Consider the following 19,231-nt stretch of genomic DNA (forward strand, 5'->3'; position numbering starts at 1 on the left):
TATGAGAACCAACCAAATCTAATTATGAAATTCTCAAAGAATTAACACACATGTTTAAAATAATTTAGTTATAAGGATATTACTGTTCAAGTTTTCTTGTTACTATTTGTATTAAAGTTGTATTAATTCTGTACATATTACAAGATTTTGTTGCACGGGTAAGATTAGTGTAAGCCAGGATTAAATATTTACAAGGGCCACATCCTAGACCTATGCAAAACTGAGCCCATACATGAGGCTGTGGTTTTATATATATGATGTCTTACATGTTAGAGGCCTTTTAATTACTTTATTTTTAATAAGTTAGGGTCTTGAATGCTCAGGCTGCCTTTGAACCTTCAGTTCTTGAATCACCTGTGAATGGCATCACGTCTAGTTTTATGGCTTCTTCTAAACGACATATTTGATGGTATGGAAAACATTATCAAACTGAGTACATTAGCTTATTGACAGTGTGACTCTTAAGGCTCCTTGCTCTTATTAACTTCTTCTATAAAAGCTATGGCTGGACAGATGGGCACACAGCTCTTAGTACTTTGGAGGTAGAGGCAGGAGAATTGGGAGGTCTAGGTTATCCTCAGCTACATAGTGAGTTGGAAGCCAGGCTCAGCTACAAGGGACCCTGTCTCAAAAACAAAAAGCAAAACAAAGCAAAACAAAATCCTCCCCAAACCAGATTCTCCACAGAAAGCCTGCTTACTGAGCTCTTTGTAACTTTTATATATTGCCATTGGGTCCACGGACTCATGGTCTACCTTGAACTTGTAGGTCATTTTTCTTGTTCTTCTACTTCCATTGACAAAGTTTGATAGGTTTTACCACTAGCATTTTAAGAGTAAGTAAATCTTCATAGCCACATCTGTGAGTGGGTCTGAAGTAGTGAAAAGTAGAGCTTAGTTTTCTAGCTAGTCCTTTCTCAAGTCGCAGAAACTCTTCTACTACTTGTTAATATTTAGTAAGTCTGGTTGCAAACAAGGTTAGTCGGCCCTTCCTAAGGAAAATGGCCATTGCTTGGTGCACTCATGAGGGGAGGGAAATGATCCCACTAAGCTTCAAAGGCAATGACGTTTAGTACTCAGAGGCCAGGGAAGAGGAGAGAGTTAAGTGTGAGAGTAGGGAGACACGGAGAGGGAGAAGAGTACAATTTCTCGCTGATTTGTCTTTGTATACTCCCACACCTTTCAATCCTCTTCTTAGCCATTTTGGTTCCTCAAGCACAAGGGAGAAACTGCACTCTTTCTCATATTCCTCACGGTCAAATATTCTAATGGTAATGATCTTCCTGTGGGGACACAAGACAAAGGCAAAACACATGGTTGGAGTCACACGCTCATGCTCTAGATGTCCAAGCTGGATGTTATTGTGATGTTACGGAGGAAAAACTGGCAGCACATGACCATCCGGGCATATGTAAAAGGGCATCTTGGGTGCTCTCCACTGGTCCACACTGAGGTTTCTGTGTCCATGGATACCTTTCATAAACCCTTTTGCTTCCCGCACAAGTACAAAAGCTGGTCTAGAATTTGGACATTGCATAGCACTTCCGCCCATTTCCTCAACTATGGAAGATTGAATGATTGTGCCCAAAGTGAACCTTCAGACCTGCATGGGACGCAGTGGCCATAACTGGCTGATGTAGCTGCAGTTCTGGTCCACTGATGCCACAGCGAAAGCTATGCCCTGTTACATAGTGGAGGCATGTGTGCAACTGTAAGTCATGTTCTGAAGATGCGGGCATCCAGGGAGGCACAGGCCAGCGGAAGCTGTCAGGCTCAGCCCTGGAGCAGCTCCCCCACCTTTCTTCTCACTCATCTCCACCAGACGGGGCTCTCCAATCTCAATGAAGAAGGTCTTGTTTTTCTCATACTCCTCGTCATCGATTACCTTGACTGATATTGTTTTGCTGAAACAGAGAAGAATAGAAATTGACGAACAGGGGAAGAGGCAAAGCCAAGGAACACAGGCGAGAAGAAGCAAGGTTAGAGAGGTCACTGAAAACACAGTTCCTTGCCCAGGGCCACAGAATTCACCTGGACAAAGTACAGTTCTCAGCGTGAAGAAACTTGTCATCATTGTGCGTGAGAAATGCAGGAAAATGGAGTATAATGAGAAAAGGAAAAATGCTTATTAAAGTATTTAACTCTTGTCTTAGCTGACTCCTGGAAGTCATTGCTTTAGAACAACTGAATAAAATACAATAGGGCCAGTGAGATGTGTCAGTGGGTAAAGGCACTGGACCCGCAGTCCGGTGACCTGATTTCCATCCACGGAGACGGCTGGTAGAAGGAGAGAACTGACTTCAGCAAGCTGTCCTCTGACCTTCACCCAGATGCCATGGCAGGCATACTTCCATACATGTACACACACACACACACACACACACACACACGCACTACAAGGAATAAAAACATAGTAAATATTGAGAGAGAGAGTAATGAATTTCTGTATTTGTTATCCTAAGTGAGGGGTAATTTCCCCCTTCTTTGTGTTTTACTTTATTTCTAAGAATATTTAAAATTTTTGTTGAGTTTAGAAAATAATTACATCATTATCCTCTTCCCTTTCCTTTCTCCAAATTCTCCCACATATGTCTCCTTCATTTTCAAATTAATAGCCTCTCTTTTTATTAATTGCTAATATATATCTCCTAGCCTTATTTTCTAATTCATAGTCTTTTTTTTCATTAATTGCTACTATATACATAAAACATACTTAAATATATTCTATAGTCCTAAATACAGAAAGACAACCTGCTCAGTTTGTATAATGTTATTTGCATGCAGAAGTTTTCAGGACTGAGCATTTATTATTGAGCGACTAATTGGGTGTTGATATGGTCCCAAGCATAACATTTTTATAGTTACACTTTATTAAAACAATGTATGTGTAAAAACATTACAGAAGAAAATATAAAGTCTCTTTCCTCTCTCCCTTCAGTGTTTCAGAATTTAACTTTCTCAAGTTCCATAGATTTTTACCTGTACCATAGGAGTTTTTTTTTTCTTTTTCTTTTTTCTCTTTTGATTCCTAAAGATGGATGGACACTGTGTCTTCAGAATGGTTGTTTCAAAAGTGGGGTGGCAGAGGAGGGGACGACTGCTGAAGCCATGAGTTTTCATCCCTTGCCAAGTTCACTCTCATTAGCTACGGCATTTATACTACTTTCCAACTTCATAAACACATTGAGGTGTTTCACAGAGGGTTCCTCCTCCCTGTCGGCCCTCAGTAGTGTTTGCACTATGGTCCTATGACTGTGAATGATTGACAGGCGGACAAGACAAATGCAAATATTATGCAAATCCAAACTCCAGTAATGATACCAGACATAGGACTCTTGATGGATCTGAAAATAGATCATTCTAATATTATCTTGTAACTAATAAAGCTTTAGTGTGTTGTATATTTCAACTTATTTAGAGATCCTAAATACTCGTTTAACAAGGCTTTTAAAAAGAACATCAATCAAAATAATATCCGACTAAAAATTTTGAAATAATAGGTATGCATAGACAGAAAGTTTTAGTGACATGGAGAGTTTTAATTAAATTAATTCTTTAATTTATTTGAAGTTTAATTTAATTTTCTGGGCATTTTAGAATATCATAAATTGGTCTATAATCTTGATTTTTTTGTTCATTGATCAAATCTCCCAAGTTTCACCTACCTAGGCAGAGGCTTTCTAATGACTATTTGTCATTTTATCTTAGCATGAAGGAAGTTTCAAGAAATTCTGCAAATTTATCAGGCCCTATTTCCAAAATGTTTCCCTCTTCCTCTCTAGGCTTAGCATTGTAAAAGGGAGATCAAATGATTGGCTTTTGAAGCTTCACACTGCCCTTGTTTTCCTCAGGTAAAGAAAGGGCACGGCAGCCCACTGTCTCCCTCCTGAGAAGCTAGAGTTCACAAGAGTGCAGTCTTTTTGTGTCTCGAAGACTATCAGTGCACAGGTGAACAGTTAGCATGACTAACAGAACAATCATTTCAGTGCAGAATTTTGTAAAACCATCAAGAGAATGAGGAACCCAACTACTGGCACAAACAGCTGTTGTCTAACTGGGAAGAATACATTTCTGGCTTTTATCAATTTGTCTTGTGTGTGTGTGCGTGTGCATGTGCGTGTGCGTGTGTATGTTAAAATAAGGTGACCTGACTAACCTGAGATATTTAGTTGTTAATTTGCATCTGAAAAAAATATCCAGCATACTACAAGAAGCCCAAGAGGACCTGTGATGGTTATTACTGGTTGTCAACTTGACTACATCTGGAATGAACTACAATCCAGAAACGGAGGGCATACCTGTGATCCAATGCTTTGGAAGTGTATGTTCTATTTGAAAAATAGAAAGTAGCTGCTATTTTACATTAGGTCAAATTTACCATTAAAATTTCACCAAAAGTCTCATTTTCTTTGTTCTTAACAAACCTTAAACTCCCTAGGTATTAATCTCTACCTTATATTCTTGCACTCTTAAACTGTGGTTACACAGCTGTGCTAAAACAAGTGATGGCAAGTCAGGCGGCAGTGGTCTTCCTTTTCATCAATTAACACACATAACATTCCCTGTCCACATAGATACCGTTAGACTAAAGCAGTAAAGAAAGCCTAGTTCATATGGTTGGAGTAGCCTTGCGAGTGAGTCAGTGTATAGGAAAAATACTGATTTTTTTATTCAGTAACCAAAAATCACCCGCTGACCCATTCTTTCTTATTACTGCACAGTGTCACTGTTGTCCCACATTTACTGTGTACTAGTTGTTAGCCTTGTCAACTTGATACAACTTAAAACCATATGGGAAGACAGTGTCAACTGCAGAATCACCCACAGCAGGTTGGACTGTGCGCATATTTGTGGCAAATTGTCTTGATTGTCCTAATTAGGGTGGAAAAAAACCCCATCTTCAACATGGATGGTACGGTGCCACGGGGCTGGGTGCTGAATTATGCAACCGAAGTGAAAGCTAGCTGAGAGCTGGGAGGCAGGTAGTGTGGGTGTCTTTCTTCCTCTCTGTTTGGGATGTAGGTGTGATTGGATTCGCTGCCTAGCTTCCTGCCTCGACGTTCCTGCAATAGTGGGATGTACCTTGGAATTTAAGGCAAAACAAACCCTTCCTTATCTTACTTTTAGTTGGGATACTTTATCACAGCAACAGAAGTGAATCTAGAACCCGTTGTCACAGCATTACTTTCTAAACCTCAAGAAAATAGTTACAGTAGCCCATAAAGCTTGTCTAGAGTTAAAAGAAGCACTTGCAAAATATCATTGAAACATCAATATTTGCCATGACCAGATGTGGTTTTTGTTTTTGGAAATATTTCATCATTTGGTAATTGTGTTATGAAAAAAAAAAACGGTGAAGGAGAAGAAATGTATCCATAAACGACTTTATAAAGACACACCTATAATAGATAGCATTTGCATAACAGCATATCATTTCAAAATCATTAGAAACAGAATCGATAATGCCCTTGGCACAAGAAGCCATTAAATTGTATATTGATTTAGCTCCTCTAGTCCAGTAAAACTATTAATAGGAAATGAGGTTATTAAAGGCCATTTCAGTCAATCTAAAGTAGCAGGATGAAGTCACCCTGAGTTAATTCTCTAAATCAAGACAGACAAAGTCAGAAGCCATTGCTTGCCCTGTTTGCCTTTTACTTCAAATCAGAAAGGTGGTGTTGGTGAAATTAACCCATGTAAATTTCCAAGGGAAACACCATAGGAAATATGCCACTCAATAGTCTTTTCTCACTTAAGGAGCCCAGCCCTTGAGGAAACTGCCAGTTCATCCAGCACAGAGCACACGGCTCAAGCTGGGCATGGTCGAGTGACAATTGCACCTAGGCTGTCTGGATAGTCACCGAGAGCATTGCTTTTGCTTCCCAGGATCCAGCAATAGAAATGGAGTCCGATTTGTATTCCCTTTTGTCGTCAAATTGCTCTGGCTAGAACTTCAAGCACTATATTGAATAGGTAGGGAGAAAGTGCGCAGCCTTGTCTAGTCCCTGATTTTAGTGGGATTGCTTCGAGTTTCTCTCCGTTTAGTTTGATGTTGGCTACTGGTTTGCTGTAGATTGCTTTTATCATGCTTAGGTATGGGCCTTGAATTCCTGATCTTGCCAAAACTTTTATCATGAAGGGGTGTTGGATTTTGTCAAATGCTTTCTCAGCATCTAATGAGATGATCATGTGGTTTTTGCCTTTGAGTTTGTTTATATAGTGGATTACGTTGATGGATTTCCGTATATTAAACCATCCCTGCATCCCTGGGATGAAGTCTACTTGGTCAGGATGGATGATCGTTTTGATATGTTCTTGAATTTGGTTTGCAAAGATTTTATTGAGTATTTTTGCATCGATATTCATAAGGGAAATTGGTCTGAAGTTCTCTTTCTTTGTCGGATTTTTGTGTGGTTTAGGTATCAGAGTAATTCACAGAATGAATTGGGTAGAGTACCTTCTGTTTCTAATTGTGGAATAGTTTGAGAAGAGTTGGAATTAGGTGTCTTTAAAGGTCTGATAGAACTCTGCACTAACCCCATCTGGTCCTGAGCTAGAGAAAGCACCCAAGGACCTGAAGGGGTCTGCAACCCTATAGGTGGAAGAACAATATGAACTAACCAGGACCCCCAGAGACTCATATGTAGATATGAGTCTCTATCTACATATGTAGCAGAAGATGGCCTAGTCAACCATCACTGGGAAGAGAGGCCCCTTGGTATTGCAAACTTTATATGCTCCAGTACAGAGGAATGCCAGGGCCAAGAAGCAGGAGTGGGTGGGTAGGGGAGCAGGGCAGAGGGAGGGTATAGGGAACTTTCGGGATAGCATTTGAGATGTATATAAAGAAAATATCTAATAAAAATAGTAAAAAAAAGAAAGAAAGAAATAAAGAAAGGAAGGAAGGAAGGAAGGAAGAAAGAAAGAAAGAAAGAAAGAAAGAAAGAAAGAAAGAAAGAAAGAAAGAAAGAAAGAAAGAAAGAAATGGAGTCCAAAGGATGGCGAAGTTGTGAAGTCTCCCAGTCCACCCCTTTGCAACACCCAAACCTTATCATAGTTGCTGTACATCACTGAGATCACAGGTGCGCTCTGGCCTTTCTGCTTTGTTTGCTGATCGGAGGCTGTCAGGTATGCTTATTTCTTTCAATTGACAGCTTGACAAAAAAATCAAGTCTGAAAGAGTTGGATAAACATCTCCCTTTGATTAAACACAACTCGTACATTATTGCACTGGTGGGGAACTAGTAGAAAAACAAATAAATGCTTTGCTATTTTCAACAACCATAATTATTAAGACAGTGAGAACTCACTTGATCTTTTCCACTGTGAACTACAAAAAATTCATTTTCTAGAAATTAGCAAAATACTTGAAAATCTTATGATAACAATAAAATGTTTCTCAACAGGGCCAAAAACGTTTATAGACACTATTTTCATTTTACTTCTAAAGAATAAGTTAAGGAAGAAGTTACTTAGTAGGGAAATGCACGTCATTCCTTCTGATCTCGGAGGTGCCTTTCGTGTGTTCACAATGAACCAATACCCATGTTTCCCTTCTCAGTTGCTCTCCTCTGAGGGGCCTCAAAGGACCCAACTCCCTCAAACAGACTGCCAAGGAGTCTGGTGGCGAGTCATTGATGAAGGGAAGAAAGTCATGGCTTTATTAGTGGTAGCTGAGACTAAAAGACCTCTTCAAAGTCTATTCAGTCTTTGTTAAGTCAGAGGCATCGCTACCTTCTTTTTACAAAAAGACTTAAATGCACCTTTGTCTTTGTGTGGCTTTGCTTTCCTGGATCTATACTTGGTCTGAGAAGAAGATGACAAGAACAAACAGGAGAGGGGCAGAGTCTCAGCCTTTTCTTTAAGATTTACCCTCATTTTAGGTATATACAGAGGCCAGTAGGCTGAGGCATATCTCATTTCTTAATCCAAAGATCTTCTTGATATCCCTAGAAATAATCCTAACTACCTGTAATTTAGAGAGGAAATGAGACTTAAAGAAGTTAGTGGCGTCCAGTTTTTACCTGAACTGGCTTCAATGACCAGCACCTTCAGATTATTTCACCCACTGCCAACCACCGTGTCCCATATTCTACTATTCAGTATATTTATAACCATATTAAATGATTTAGGTCATTGCTTTAGATTAATATGCAGACCTATTATTTCATCTTCCTAGTCACAAAGACTTCTTATAGGAACAAGGGTAGGATTTTATTTTTATTTTTTAAAAGGAATACAGGAAATGGTATAGTCTCCAATGGCTGTCTTGCAAAGTTATATCTTTCAAGAGATAAAGTTTTAATTCATATAATCACATAATGTCTTAATAATATCATATAAACACACGGGGTTTCACAAGAACTGTGGACTGAGTACCCAAACAGCAGGCTCAGCCTCATTCAGTGCTACCTGATAGAACTGAACAATTTAGGGTCCACCCTGACCACCAAAATTAGATCTACATTTTAACATTTCCAGATGATTCCTATGCATGGCGAAGTCCAGGAAGCCTTGATTAAAAAATAAAAAAGACAAGTGGACTCATAAATTGGATTATAAACTAAGTGGTTGGTGAAAGCTGGCTTGTTCAGGTCTCCCAGGATGTCAGAATCACCAAGCAGCATCATGAACAGTCAGTCTCTACTTTCCCTCTACATTAGCTAAACAAACTCTTCAGATTTGGAGACCCATTACAAATATAGTCTTTGAAGATGTTTCAGATGATTCTAATATCTGACCAGGGCTGGTAACTAGCTAATGGCCAGCTAGAATGTGTATCTGGTGTCTAAAAGACTGCATTAATGAAAAGTGGGCATTGAACTCGCCTACCCTTATTGGTCTGGTATTAACTGTGTCATTAATTTCAGAAGTACACTTTTTTTATAAAATTAGGTGCATCAGAGTTTGATACATATAGGATGGGTGGGACTCTGAGACATGAGCAGTCTGAGTTGAAACACAACACAGAAGGATTGTGGGTTTTGTCTTTCGCTGAATTCTGTGGTGTTCTTGGGGACTGTCTTTTCTATGAGGAAGGGATAATCTCAGCAGGGAACTTGAATAACACAGGCGAGGAAATCCTGTTAGCATTCAGCAGTGGTGGGTGCTTACACTCATGCACAATCATTTCCCTCTTGACAACAGATTAGAAATCTGTGATGTGTTTCACCCAACAGTGGTTGCCACAAAGCATATAAACTATGTTCCCAATTGCACTGGAGATGGCACTGTCTCCTCTCTCTTCCTGAATCCCCAGAAAGACTTTAACTCTTTTTAGCAAGTGACCATGTGGGTGGAACTGGGACTTTACACACATGCACACTCTATACAGACATAGACCCGTCCCTGGACAGACCACCAAGATCCCTGCAGCTTCTCATGTGACAAAGCGTGCCCATATCTTAGGTGAGTTTGAAAACTGATCTGAAGTGTACCTGGACGAGTGTTCAGGAAAGAGTTTCACAACTCAAAAAGATAAGGAGACTGAGCAAAAGCAGGAGAAGAATCTGAATAGGTTTTTCATGGAAGATGATAAACAAATGTCCGATAAATGCACAGGTAGCCACCAGGGAAATGCAAGTTCAACTTGTATTGACATACCAAGTCTCATCAGGATGGCTGTGACTCGAGCCACAGCTGATAACATGTTAAGCAGGAATGTGAAAAAGTTTGGTCCTTTATAAACTACCAGTGGAAATACAAAATGGTTCAGTGAACTGTTCAGAAAAGTCCTTGGGAATTTAAAAAGAGAGTCACCATAGGACCAACAATTCCACTTCTAGGTATGTAGCAAAGAAAATAAAAACTGGGAACAGCCAAGGATTTATCAAGCTGGTGGATAGGTAGAAACAAAACAAAACAAAACAAAATCTACTTACACAACAGAATATTACTTGGCAAAGTAAAGGGAGTGTTGATGTATGCTACAGCATAGAAAAATCCGAGAAGAATATATTCAGTGAAAGAATCCAGGCACCAAAGATGTCATATTGTATAACTCATATTCTCTCTCTGTCTCTCTATCTCTCTGCCTCTGCCTCTGCCTCTGCCTCTGCCTCTGTCTCTGTCTCTGTCTCTGTCTCTGTCTCTGTCTCTGTCTCTGTCTCTGTCTCTGTCTCTGTCTCTCTCTCCAGAATGGGCAAAGGACAGAAAGTATAGCAGTGCTTGTCTAGAACAGGAGGCAAGTATAGGGTTTTATATTATGGATAAAGCTTTGTGATTTTTATATCACTGACGCTTGCAAATTTCAAGGGTTTACTAAATCCACTGAACTGTATATTTTACATTGATTTGCTTCCGTGGTCTCTGAGGTTTACCTCAAAGAGCCAGTGATAGTGAAAATAATACCTTCAAATTGTACACTGTATCAGTCTTCACAAAGGGCTGCCTCCTTGGGTGAGAACGGTAAGACTGTTTAGAACTTTTGGTGAAGACTCAAGTTTGGTGAGCACTGCTCGGAAGAAGCTGGGGTGCTACACAGCAGGAGACAGAGCGAGCCCATCAAGGCTAAGTGCTTTTTCTATGTTTGTGAGCTCCATTTCTCAGCCCAGGCCTCTCAGCATCTTCACAGAGAGCTATCTGCTTCCTCCAGCATCAAGGGCTGCCTGTCTTCTTTGACATGTTAAGCATTTTCTGGTGGCTGTTGCCTCAGGCCTGGCTTCCCGGGCTTCTTTCTTTACCCTGACGTCTGAAGTATTATGAAAATGCTATAAGCAGCATGCAGCTCACAGCATTTATTCAGGAAAGGAAAGAAAAGAGCTCTCTAATCATAGGCTATGTCTGCCCACTTCTGGAGGTGCCCGAGTGATGCTCTCCCTCTCCAGGGCACTCTCCTAACCCTGATCCATTTCCCACTCCTTCACATAGCTTCAATTCCTGTTAAGCCCCAAACCTTCCCCCTCATATTACAGAATTGGTTAGTGAGTCGCTCATTGATTTGGGCTTAGAGAAAGAAGATGAAACTCAGAGGAAAATCTTGACTATGTATTTGCCATTTTTTTTCTTAAGTGATCTAAAGTTGTCTCCCCCTCATAAACATTTCAGAAATGAACAGGTTGCTACTCTTATCCCTTCTATTAATACTTTTACATCATGGCTAGTAAGCTGGGGACAAACTTGAGGGGTGGATTTGCCAGAGAAGTCGCTTCATATCCCATGCTAACACCTTGATAGGAAACATGATCCTGTCTGTCTATTTGTTTGAAATGGCAAGAGTATGCAAAAGGAACGTGATCGGGTTCCTCACTAGGCTCCAGCACTTTCTGGTTCAGCTAATTGGGCAGGCTCTACCTGGTTCTTTCTAACCATCAAAGTTATAATTTATTAAATGAGTTCAAGATACATCCTAGCGCAACTATTATGCAAATTTGCAGTACTGCGATGATCAATGAGTGTCACTGCTCACAAAAATGTGGCTGATGGGACTTCACAGGTTGTCGCAGGATCAAATGGTAGAGTACGTGCAAAAATATTCTGTAGAGGGGGAATAAATGTTAGGCTGTCATTATTAGCTGAAAAATGTGGCTGGGGCTGAGGCTCAGGGGTAGAGCAATTGCTAGCTGGAACGTAGTTTACGGCTCTTCTTTGCTTGTTTGCACAGTCATCAAGTGGGTAGATGGAAAATGTAGGCCATTGAAGTCAGGGACTATTACATGAAGTAGAGGGGAGTTCCCACAAATCCATTCTCAGCTCCAGCTCTGAACTGCACCCTATCCTGAGGTAGCCAAGTGCAGGGCTCTGAGCTCAGAGAAGGAGAGTGTGGCTACTATGCTTAGCCTCACAGCTCCAACTCTGCCTGGTCCCCACTCGCCGCCAGCTGCACTTCAGAGGATCTGAAGTTTCCCTGGAGCTCCTTGTGTGAAACAGGAGTCTGACAAATAGTGATGGTGCCAGTCTGTCATTCAAATGGACTCCGAGGCTAAGAGTTGCTGAAGCAGCTAAATCAAAGCCATTCTCCAGAAGGACTGTCATCTGCACCCTGATCTCGCTGCCTTTCTGGGTGGCAACTGAAATCCCTGCTGCAACCAGAGGGAGGGACAAAGAGGTTAAAATCCTGCTGCTCCAGGGAGACTAGAGGAAGAATACTGGAGTATGTGTCTTCCAGCATAACTTGCTCTGTTTTATTTTCTTCCGTTCACTTTTTAAACTGAATGGCAAGTATCTAATTTTTTTCTCAAATGGTAACAAAGATAATATATACTTGGTTTCTTGCTTCTTTAGCACTTAGTTATAAATATTCATTTCAGAAGATAAAGATCTCAGAACTATTTGATCATATCTGTAATCATGGAAATCTGGGGGTGGAGGCAAGAGGATGGAAGTAGGTGCCAGCCTGTGTTACATGGTAAATGACAGGTCAGGTTGGGCTACAAGACAAATCCTTGGCTCTAAGACAAATGAAATAAAAGGAAGACAAATGGTCACGATAAAAACCTTTCTGAAAACCCGGAGGCCGGCGAGAAACCTGGAAGCTTCCCTTCCGGAAACAAGAGAAAGAGAAACACAGGAAAGAGGGCCTGTGAGCTTCCTTCCTTCCTTCCTCTGGAAATAGAACTGAGGATTTCCAGAGAGGTGGCAGGGCACATGGCCACTTCTCCAGTAAGTAGTGCGTGCCAGACATTCTAATACCTCCGAAAGTTCTGATTGAATTTGACAGGCTACCAACCAAATATACCAGCAAAGGCTAGTAAGACATGGAGACAAGGGTATCCCAGAGACCGACCATAACTCTATGATAGTTACATATTAACTTAATGATTAACTCATTCAGAAACGTATAAGAAGTCGGGGATTGTTGTTCAATGCTGCATTCTGAGACAACTGTCTAGGCAGTGAAAAATAAAATAGATTACATATCACATACAATGGCTGGCCATGATGGTGTGAATTTTTCAAATTTGATCTATTTTATTGTTTAATAAATTTTTATTATGGAAATGTATGAAAGAGTTATACTTTTAGCATAATGATGAAGGATTTTCAGCATCTTAAATTTTCTTCCTAGATCAGAGATGAAACTTAATGATGGAGTCCTGTCTTAGCATGTGCGAAGCTCTTGCTTCAAACTTCAGGAGCTTCACCTGCTGCCTGACACAGCATTCCCTAATTCGTTCTCAAGACTATATATATATTTCTGTAATATGACAGTCATACTTGAACACAGCCTCTCTAGAAAACATTATTTCAATGATACTTCAATGCAGAGGCTGATAATAGGAGTGCCCCATGGAAATCTGGGCATGGCACTGCATGCCCGAAACCCCAAATTCTGGAAGGCTGAGACCGAACAGATTGTGAGTTTGAAGCCACCAGGGAAATACGGGAAGATTCTCAGAGAGTAGGGAAGAATGAAGGGACGAAGAACATCCTTTCTATGCCGAATAATAATTGTTGTAGGTTCAAGTTTAGAGACTATTATCAGCCCTTCAATTTCAATCTGACATTGCCTTCTATAAGAACGTAGAATAAAATGTAATTGATAAGGCCCCATTGCAAGGACAATGTTTCCCCATGCTTTCTCAAAAGCTCTCTTCATCCTGAACATTTGAACACTCCCATGTTGGTGGCTTTAGACTTTTCCCAAAGATCGTTGCTGTCTTCAGATGTTCTTTCTTTTTCATATATGTACTGGATGCTTTTGTATCAACTTGAGTCATCAGAGAGGACGGAACCTCCATTGAGGAAAGGCCTCTATGAGATCCAGCTAGAGGGCATTTTCCCTATTAGTGATCAATAAGAAGGTAGGCTGAGCAAGCCAGGGGGTGTAAGCTAGTAAGGAGTGCCCTTCCAAGATCCTGCTTTGTTTGAGTTCATGACTTCCTTCAGTGAGAAACAGCAATGTGGAAACAGCAATAGAAACCCTAAGATGCACACACACACACACACACACACACACACACACACACACACACACACATTCTCTTAAAGTAGAGAGTTTCTGGGGAGAACAATGGAAGGATTACACTGTTGGAATGTTGTAGCCTCAGCAATATGAGGAAGCATCTCTCTCAGAGGAGCCTACTTTGAGATGATCAGGAGATACTGGGCTTTCTTAGGTCTTTAAATCCATATCGTTTCTTTCTTTTGTTTTCTCCCTTCCAATCTTCACAGCCACAGACTGTACAGCACCAAACTAGTCTACCCACTGCATTCCCATAAAATACACTTAGAGACAGACACCAAGTGCTTTGCAGTGAAGGTATGCTGATGTTACATTTCACGTCTGTTCTATGAATAACTGCTTTTTTTTTTGGTATGTGTCCACATGTGTATAAGGCTACACATTACATGGCCTGCACATGTATCAAATGCTTGTGAAGGTCGGAGGATAACCTCTGCTGTTGTCTCTCAGGCACTTTCCATCTTTCTTGAGACAAGGTTTCTCACTGGTCTGAAACTTTGCAAGTAGTTGAAGCAGGCTGGCCAGTGAACCCCAGGAATTCCCCTGTGTTCACTTCAGCAGTTCTGGGATTACAAGTGTGTGCCACATGCCCAGCCTTTTTCCAATGTGGGTTTGTGGGATGGAACTCGGGTCCTGAGGCAGCAAGACAGGTGCTTTTCCTACTAAGCCATCTCCCCAGCCTTAGCCCTAATGTTTGATGGCTACTTTACATTAAATCAGGCATTCCATATTTCTATCTCTAGGTGTACATTTTAAAAGTACACCTGGATTTTAATTCTGTATTTCATAATAGAGACCCCTGTCTTATAAAAAAATTAAATAACAAATAAACCTACTGGCTACCAAGTGAGGTATAAGGTTGGAAGGTCAGGTGGGGTTCAGTTGTACCTCTAGCAAAGGAGTCTTCTCAGAAGTTCCTTGGTGAGTTTAAGTTGTTCCAATGTTGTTTTTCCCATGAGTCAATGGGACTGTGACTCAGAGTACCTCTGCACTACTTCTAGGTGTGATGACCTAAGAAACCTTCTCAGGGGAAAGAGTATGGCAGCTGAGTTCTTGTTCCCCATTCCCTGCCTGTGCTTATATTAGGGTCTCTACTCTTAAGGCCCAAGCTCCCATGCTGTAAGATGATCACAATAATGGAATTTTTCATCTCTGATTGTTTTGCACTGGGGTTGGGACCTCTCAGGCACCACATTATGATGACAGGTGTCCATTGTGATCCCTGGATGTTTTGTCTAGTGAAGAGTCAGGCCTTTTCATCTGTGCCTTACTTTCCATCACCTTAGGTAAAACACCATCAACTCCCAGTGAGCCCATAGGTTTGTTCTTTCCAAGTTCCTTCTCGATAAACACAATCACAACACTGTGTATGGCTTTGAGATGATGTGTGTTCTTTTTCGTAAAGCATTTTCCTGCTTATCTAGACAAGTGCCTGTTCGTTGCTAAGAATTCACAAATAGAGAATGAAAAAAAATGAGTAACAGCCTGGCTGTTGGGGATCATGGGCGGCAATTCTATTGTATCTCAGGCTGTGTGTCTGTTTAATGATTGGTGAGTTAAGGAGGGTATGGGATAGAGACTGTTTGAGAATGTTTGGTTCCTAATGAACTGCAGAAAACCCTTAAGCATGTATTTTTCTATGAGTGAGCTATGCGGCATTAGCCCTTCTAGACCTGACTGTTCTCCTTTTGATTTTCAATGCCTGGAACCTCCTCTGACGTTTACTGTGGAAGGTGGGCCTCTTCAGCTCCTTATACTCCGTTGGTCTTTATGGAAGTTCTTGTCTAAACTTTGCCATTTGGAAAATTTGTGTGTCCACATGTGAGAGGAGACCTTCTCTCCTTGGTTACTACTCACTTTTTTGATTGATTTATTTTTTGGATAGATTTTTTTTTCAGGAATCATTTGCCAATATTGTTATCTCAGGAAGTCCTGCTGACAGCCCCACCACACTTCAAGTTTGCTTCCCTTTTCTCTCAGTCACATGTTCTGCTAATGCATCTAAGCAGCAATCCCCAAGTTGTCATCACCATAGCGTTAGGTTAGGTATTTCCATTCAGAGTCGCTCCCTGCCTTTCTAAATGCTTCATTTTCTAATCTAGAAGGAAAACAAAATCTTCAAGTCCTTATCACGCCAGTGTCTCTGCTAACCTCTCATGGCAGAGAGGAGCAGACTGAAATGTAATGAAATCCGCCAACATCTCAGAGCTAGTGGATTCCCGAATCAATTTTAAAATGCATCTCCAGACTCTATCTAGTTCCATGTTGGGGATTTGATTACTATGGTGTAGCCCAGGTTCTCCCTCTGTGCTTACTGATATCCAGTCTACCGCTGTTCAAAGCAACCCTGTTCTGATTCTCCTCTTTAAATGAAGAACAGGGCGATGCTAACTTCAGAAGGAAGCACATTTTTTGTGCATTGTTCCTGTAATTCATTTCATTTTTCCACATTGTCCATCACACCGAGGGGTGCTTTATAAATTTAATGTCTCACACATTGGAACGCTGGACTGCCTTTGCTATGGATGGCTATATATGGATGGCTAGACTCATGGCCTAGATAGTCTTTGTCCTCCAAAAAAAAATGCACAATATCTACAGACATACCAAACGAAGAGGCAAGGTTAAATATTAAACCCTGAAAACCAAACTGCAATTAGATCATGTCAGAATCTCCTCATCCTAGAATATGCCCTTAGTACTGCTCTCTTCTTTTATTGAGCTGGCCCTAGTGTGACAGCTCCTATCAACCACTAAGCAAGGAAACTCGATGACCATCTGTTTTCTTGGAGGAATGGGCAATGACTGTGTGTACATAAGTGACTCTGAGTGTAACCCTTAGAAAACACCTTTCTATTTTTAAAGAGGCCTTAATTTTCTTTATTGAAAGGGAGTAATTATGGAAGGACTTGGCTTTGTGTCTTAGGGTACTGAATTGCTTTGCCTCTATGGTGAAGAAGCCTCCTGAGTAGCTGATGACAATAAAGAAGAATTAAAACCCACATCAATTACGCATCTGAATTATTAGCCACCAAGTATCAAATGCCTCAGTATGACCCGTGCTTTGTGCTATTGTCTCCCACTGTGCAAAACCAACTGGCTTGCTGTGGACTTTTACTGAAATTTCCAGCATAGCACCTAAGTGGCTTTTAAAATCCTTCCTGGGTATTCCCTCAGTCTAAAAACCCATCTAATGGTTATCATTTTCAAACCTTTTGCTATAGGTAAGACAAAATTAGCAAGGAAACAATTTAACTGTTCAATGATATGAGCAACTTGGAGATTAAAAACAGAAATTAGCAAAATCAGAATGGACTTCATGGGCTTTGAAGTGAAAATGTGGTTTGTTTTTTTCTCTTCCTTTATGTTCCTTGCTCTAATGGAAGTTTTTCCCAGTTAAGCTTTATAGACTCGCAGCTGCCTTAGAGAATGCAAATAATGGCACTGTTTAATAAAACTGAACTACTTCACTGAACATGGTGAGGAGGTAGTTGGTGAGAAGTTTGCCAATTAATTATAGACTTCTTTCTGATGTTGTTAGGTTTAAAGTACACAGTATAAGGGGGACTTTGTAATGATTTCATTTTACTATGGCGGGTATAGTTGACTTAGGGTTCAGAAAACATATCTTCTTTCTCATTTCAAGATTTGGGTTATTTTGCAAATTTTATATGAAGTCCGCATTTTTTTCTTCAGAGCATTGCGTGGTTGGAGTAGATACCAGCACCTAGGTCTTTAGCTTTCAGCATCTTGACCTTATCTTGTCATTTTCCCTAAATTTCAATTTCATCAAAAAGGAAAGGAGGAGAAAAAGGATGCAAACCACAGACTTAATATTTAAAAGATGTTATAATGAATATCGGGAGGCTTTCTCATTTAAGCAATATCAAACGTGTAGTGACTTTGTGATTACAGTTCAACTTCATCTTTTCATCTTATGACTATGCTTGCTCAATTCCAGTTTGGCAATCCTTTTGATAAACTTAAAGCTCCTTTGATTCCTTCTAAAAATGCATAGGGAAATAATGTACGAACAGTGAAACATTCATTTTGAAAAATATGAGTCTTCTATGTGAATGTGAATGCAGCCTCACCTGACTCTACCCATGCTTTAGTCCTGTCTCTGTTTGGAGTTCTATCTTATATTTATAGAACCAAAGCCTTTCGAAGCTTGTAGCAGCAGATACAATTCACTGATACACAAACAAATACCTCATTAATTATTTACTGTGATGACATCAAATTGGATTCTAGCATTTCTCCATATGTATCATGTAGAATTGAATTTAAGTCACATGGGTGATTTAGCCCATGAAGTAATGTCATTGAAGGGGAACATTGCAGTGACTCTCAGAGGCAGGCCTATGTGTTGTGAGTAAATCTTAGCAAGTCAACAGAAATTGGCCTTCAGTTTTTATGTTATTCAGAACAGGAAACCTTTAGAAGATTGTTATACTTATAGATTTCACCCTTTACATTCGGTTGTTACCTTGGTACAATGTTTATAGATTTTGAATACCTTTCCTAGTCATTTCCTCGGGAGTTTGTGAATAATCAAAATCTCTTATGGTTTTGACTGTAACAGTTTGCTTCCTGAATAGGCAGTTGAAGGAGACTAGGAGGGTGAGTGAAGAAGCTCTGTCATTAGCTACACAATCCACCAATCATAGAGCTCTGGAACTTTATTCTCTCAGTAATGTAAGCTCTTTGGACAGTGCCATATATCCAGTAGTAACCACATTCCCCAGGGCCCTGACACCTGTATATGCCAGGCATAGCCTAGGGCTGGCATCTGTGTATCATGCTAGACATTGATGATGCTCAAGGTCATACATTTGTACTTGAGTTTGTGCTAACCCGTGATCATCACTTACAATTTTCAGCAAGGGCAATGGACATAATTTTAGACTTAAAAATAGTAGGTCCTAGTGTTGATTTCACTGAGTAAATGAACAAAATGAACATTATGTAGGTGATTCAAGCTCAGGGCATGGATATCACTGGCACAGGTCAGGCATATTTATAAAACATATGTCAGATATCTAGAGTATGTTATTACAATCATACTGTACTACAGCCGGGTCTATACTAAGACCCAATCTATACTCAGTATAGGGTTGTTCATGGAGCCTGTATTAGCAGTCACAGGGAAAAAGAGGAGTGTGAGTTCACAGTTTTAAAGGAGTGACATGGAAAGCAAAGATTTCCACCCCCTCCATGTATGCTAATTGTAAGTAGGGCTCGTGCTATGGGGGCACAGAGGATGAGGGACTTTACAAAAAGTAAGAATAAGTAGTCTGAGTCTTGATGCAAGAGAAGAAATTTCTTA

General features: G+C 40.3%; 1 protein-coding gene across 21 annotated transcripts in view; it reads right to left on the reverse strand.

The window, feature by feature from the left end:
- Positions 1 to 19,231, reverse strand: part of Slc8a1 (solute carrier family 8 (sodium/calcium exchanger), member 1) — a 365,283-nt gene that overhangs the window by 70,586 nt on the left and 275,466 nt on the right. For 10 of the 21 annotated variants that reach the window (NM_001112798.2, NM_001286684.1, NM_011406.3 and 7 more), the window contains exon 3: positions 1,797 to 1,903. In NM_001112798.2, the coding sequence (NP_001106269.1) occupies positions 1,797 to 1,903 (107 nt within the window). Of the gene's footprint in view, positions 1 to 1,178; positions 1,283 to 1,796; positions 1,904 to 19,231 lie in introns of all 21 variants that reach the window. The other 11 variants (XM_006523944.2, XM_006523940.2, XM_006523938.2 and 8 more) reach the window with 2 other exon arrangements.

Source organism: Mus musculus, chromosome 17 (assembly GCF_000001635.26).
Source record: "Mus musculus strain C57BL/6J chromosome 17, GRCm38.p6 C57BL/6J".
NCBI classification, from domain to species: domain Eukaryota; kingdom Metazoa; phylum Chordata; class Mammalia; order Rodentia; family Muridae; genus Mus; species Mus musculus.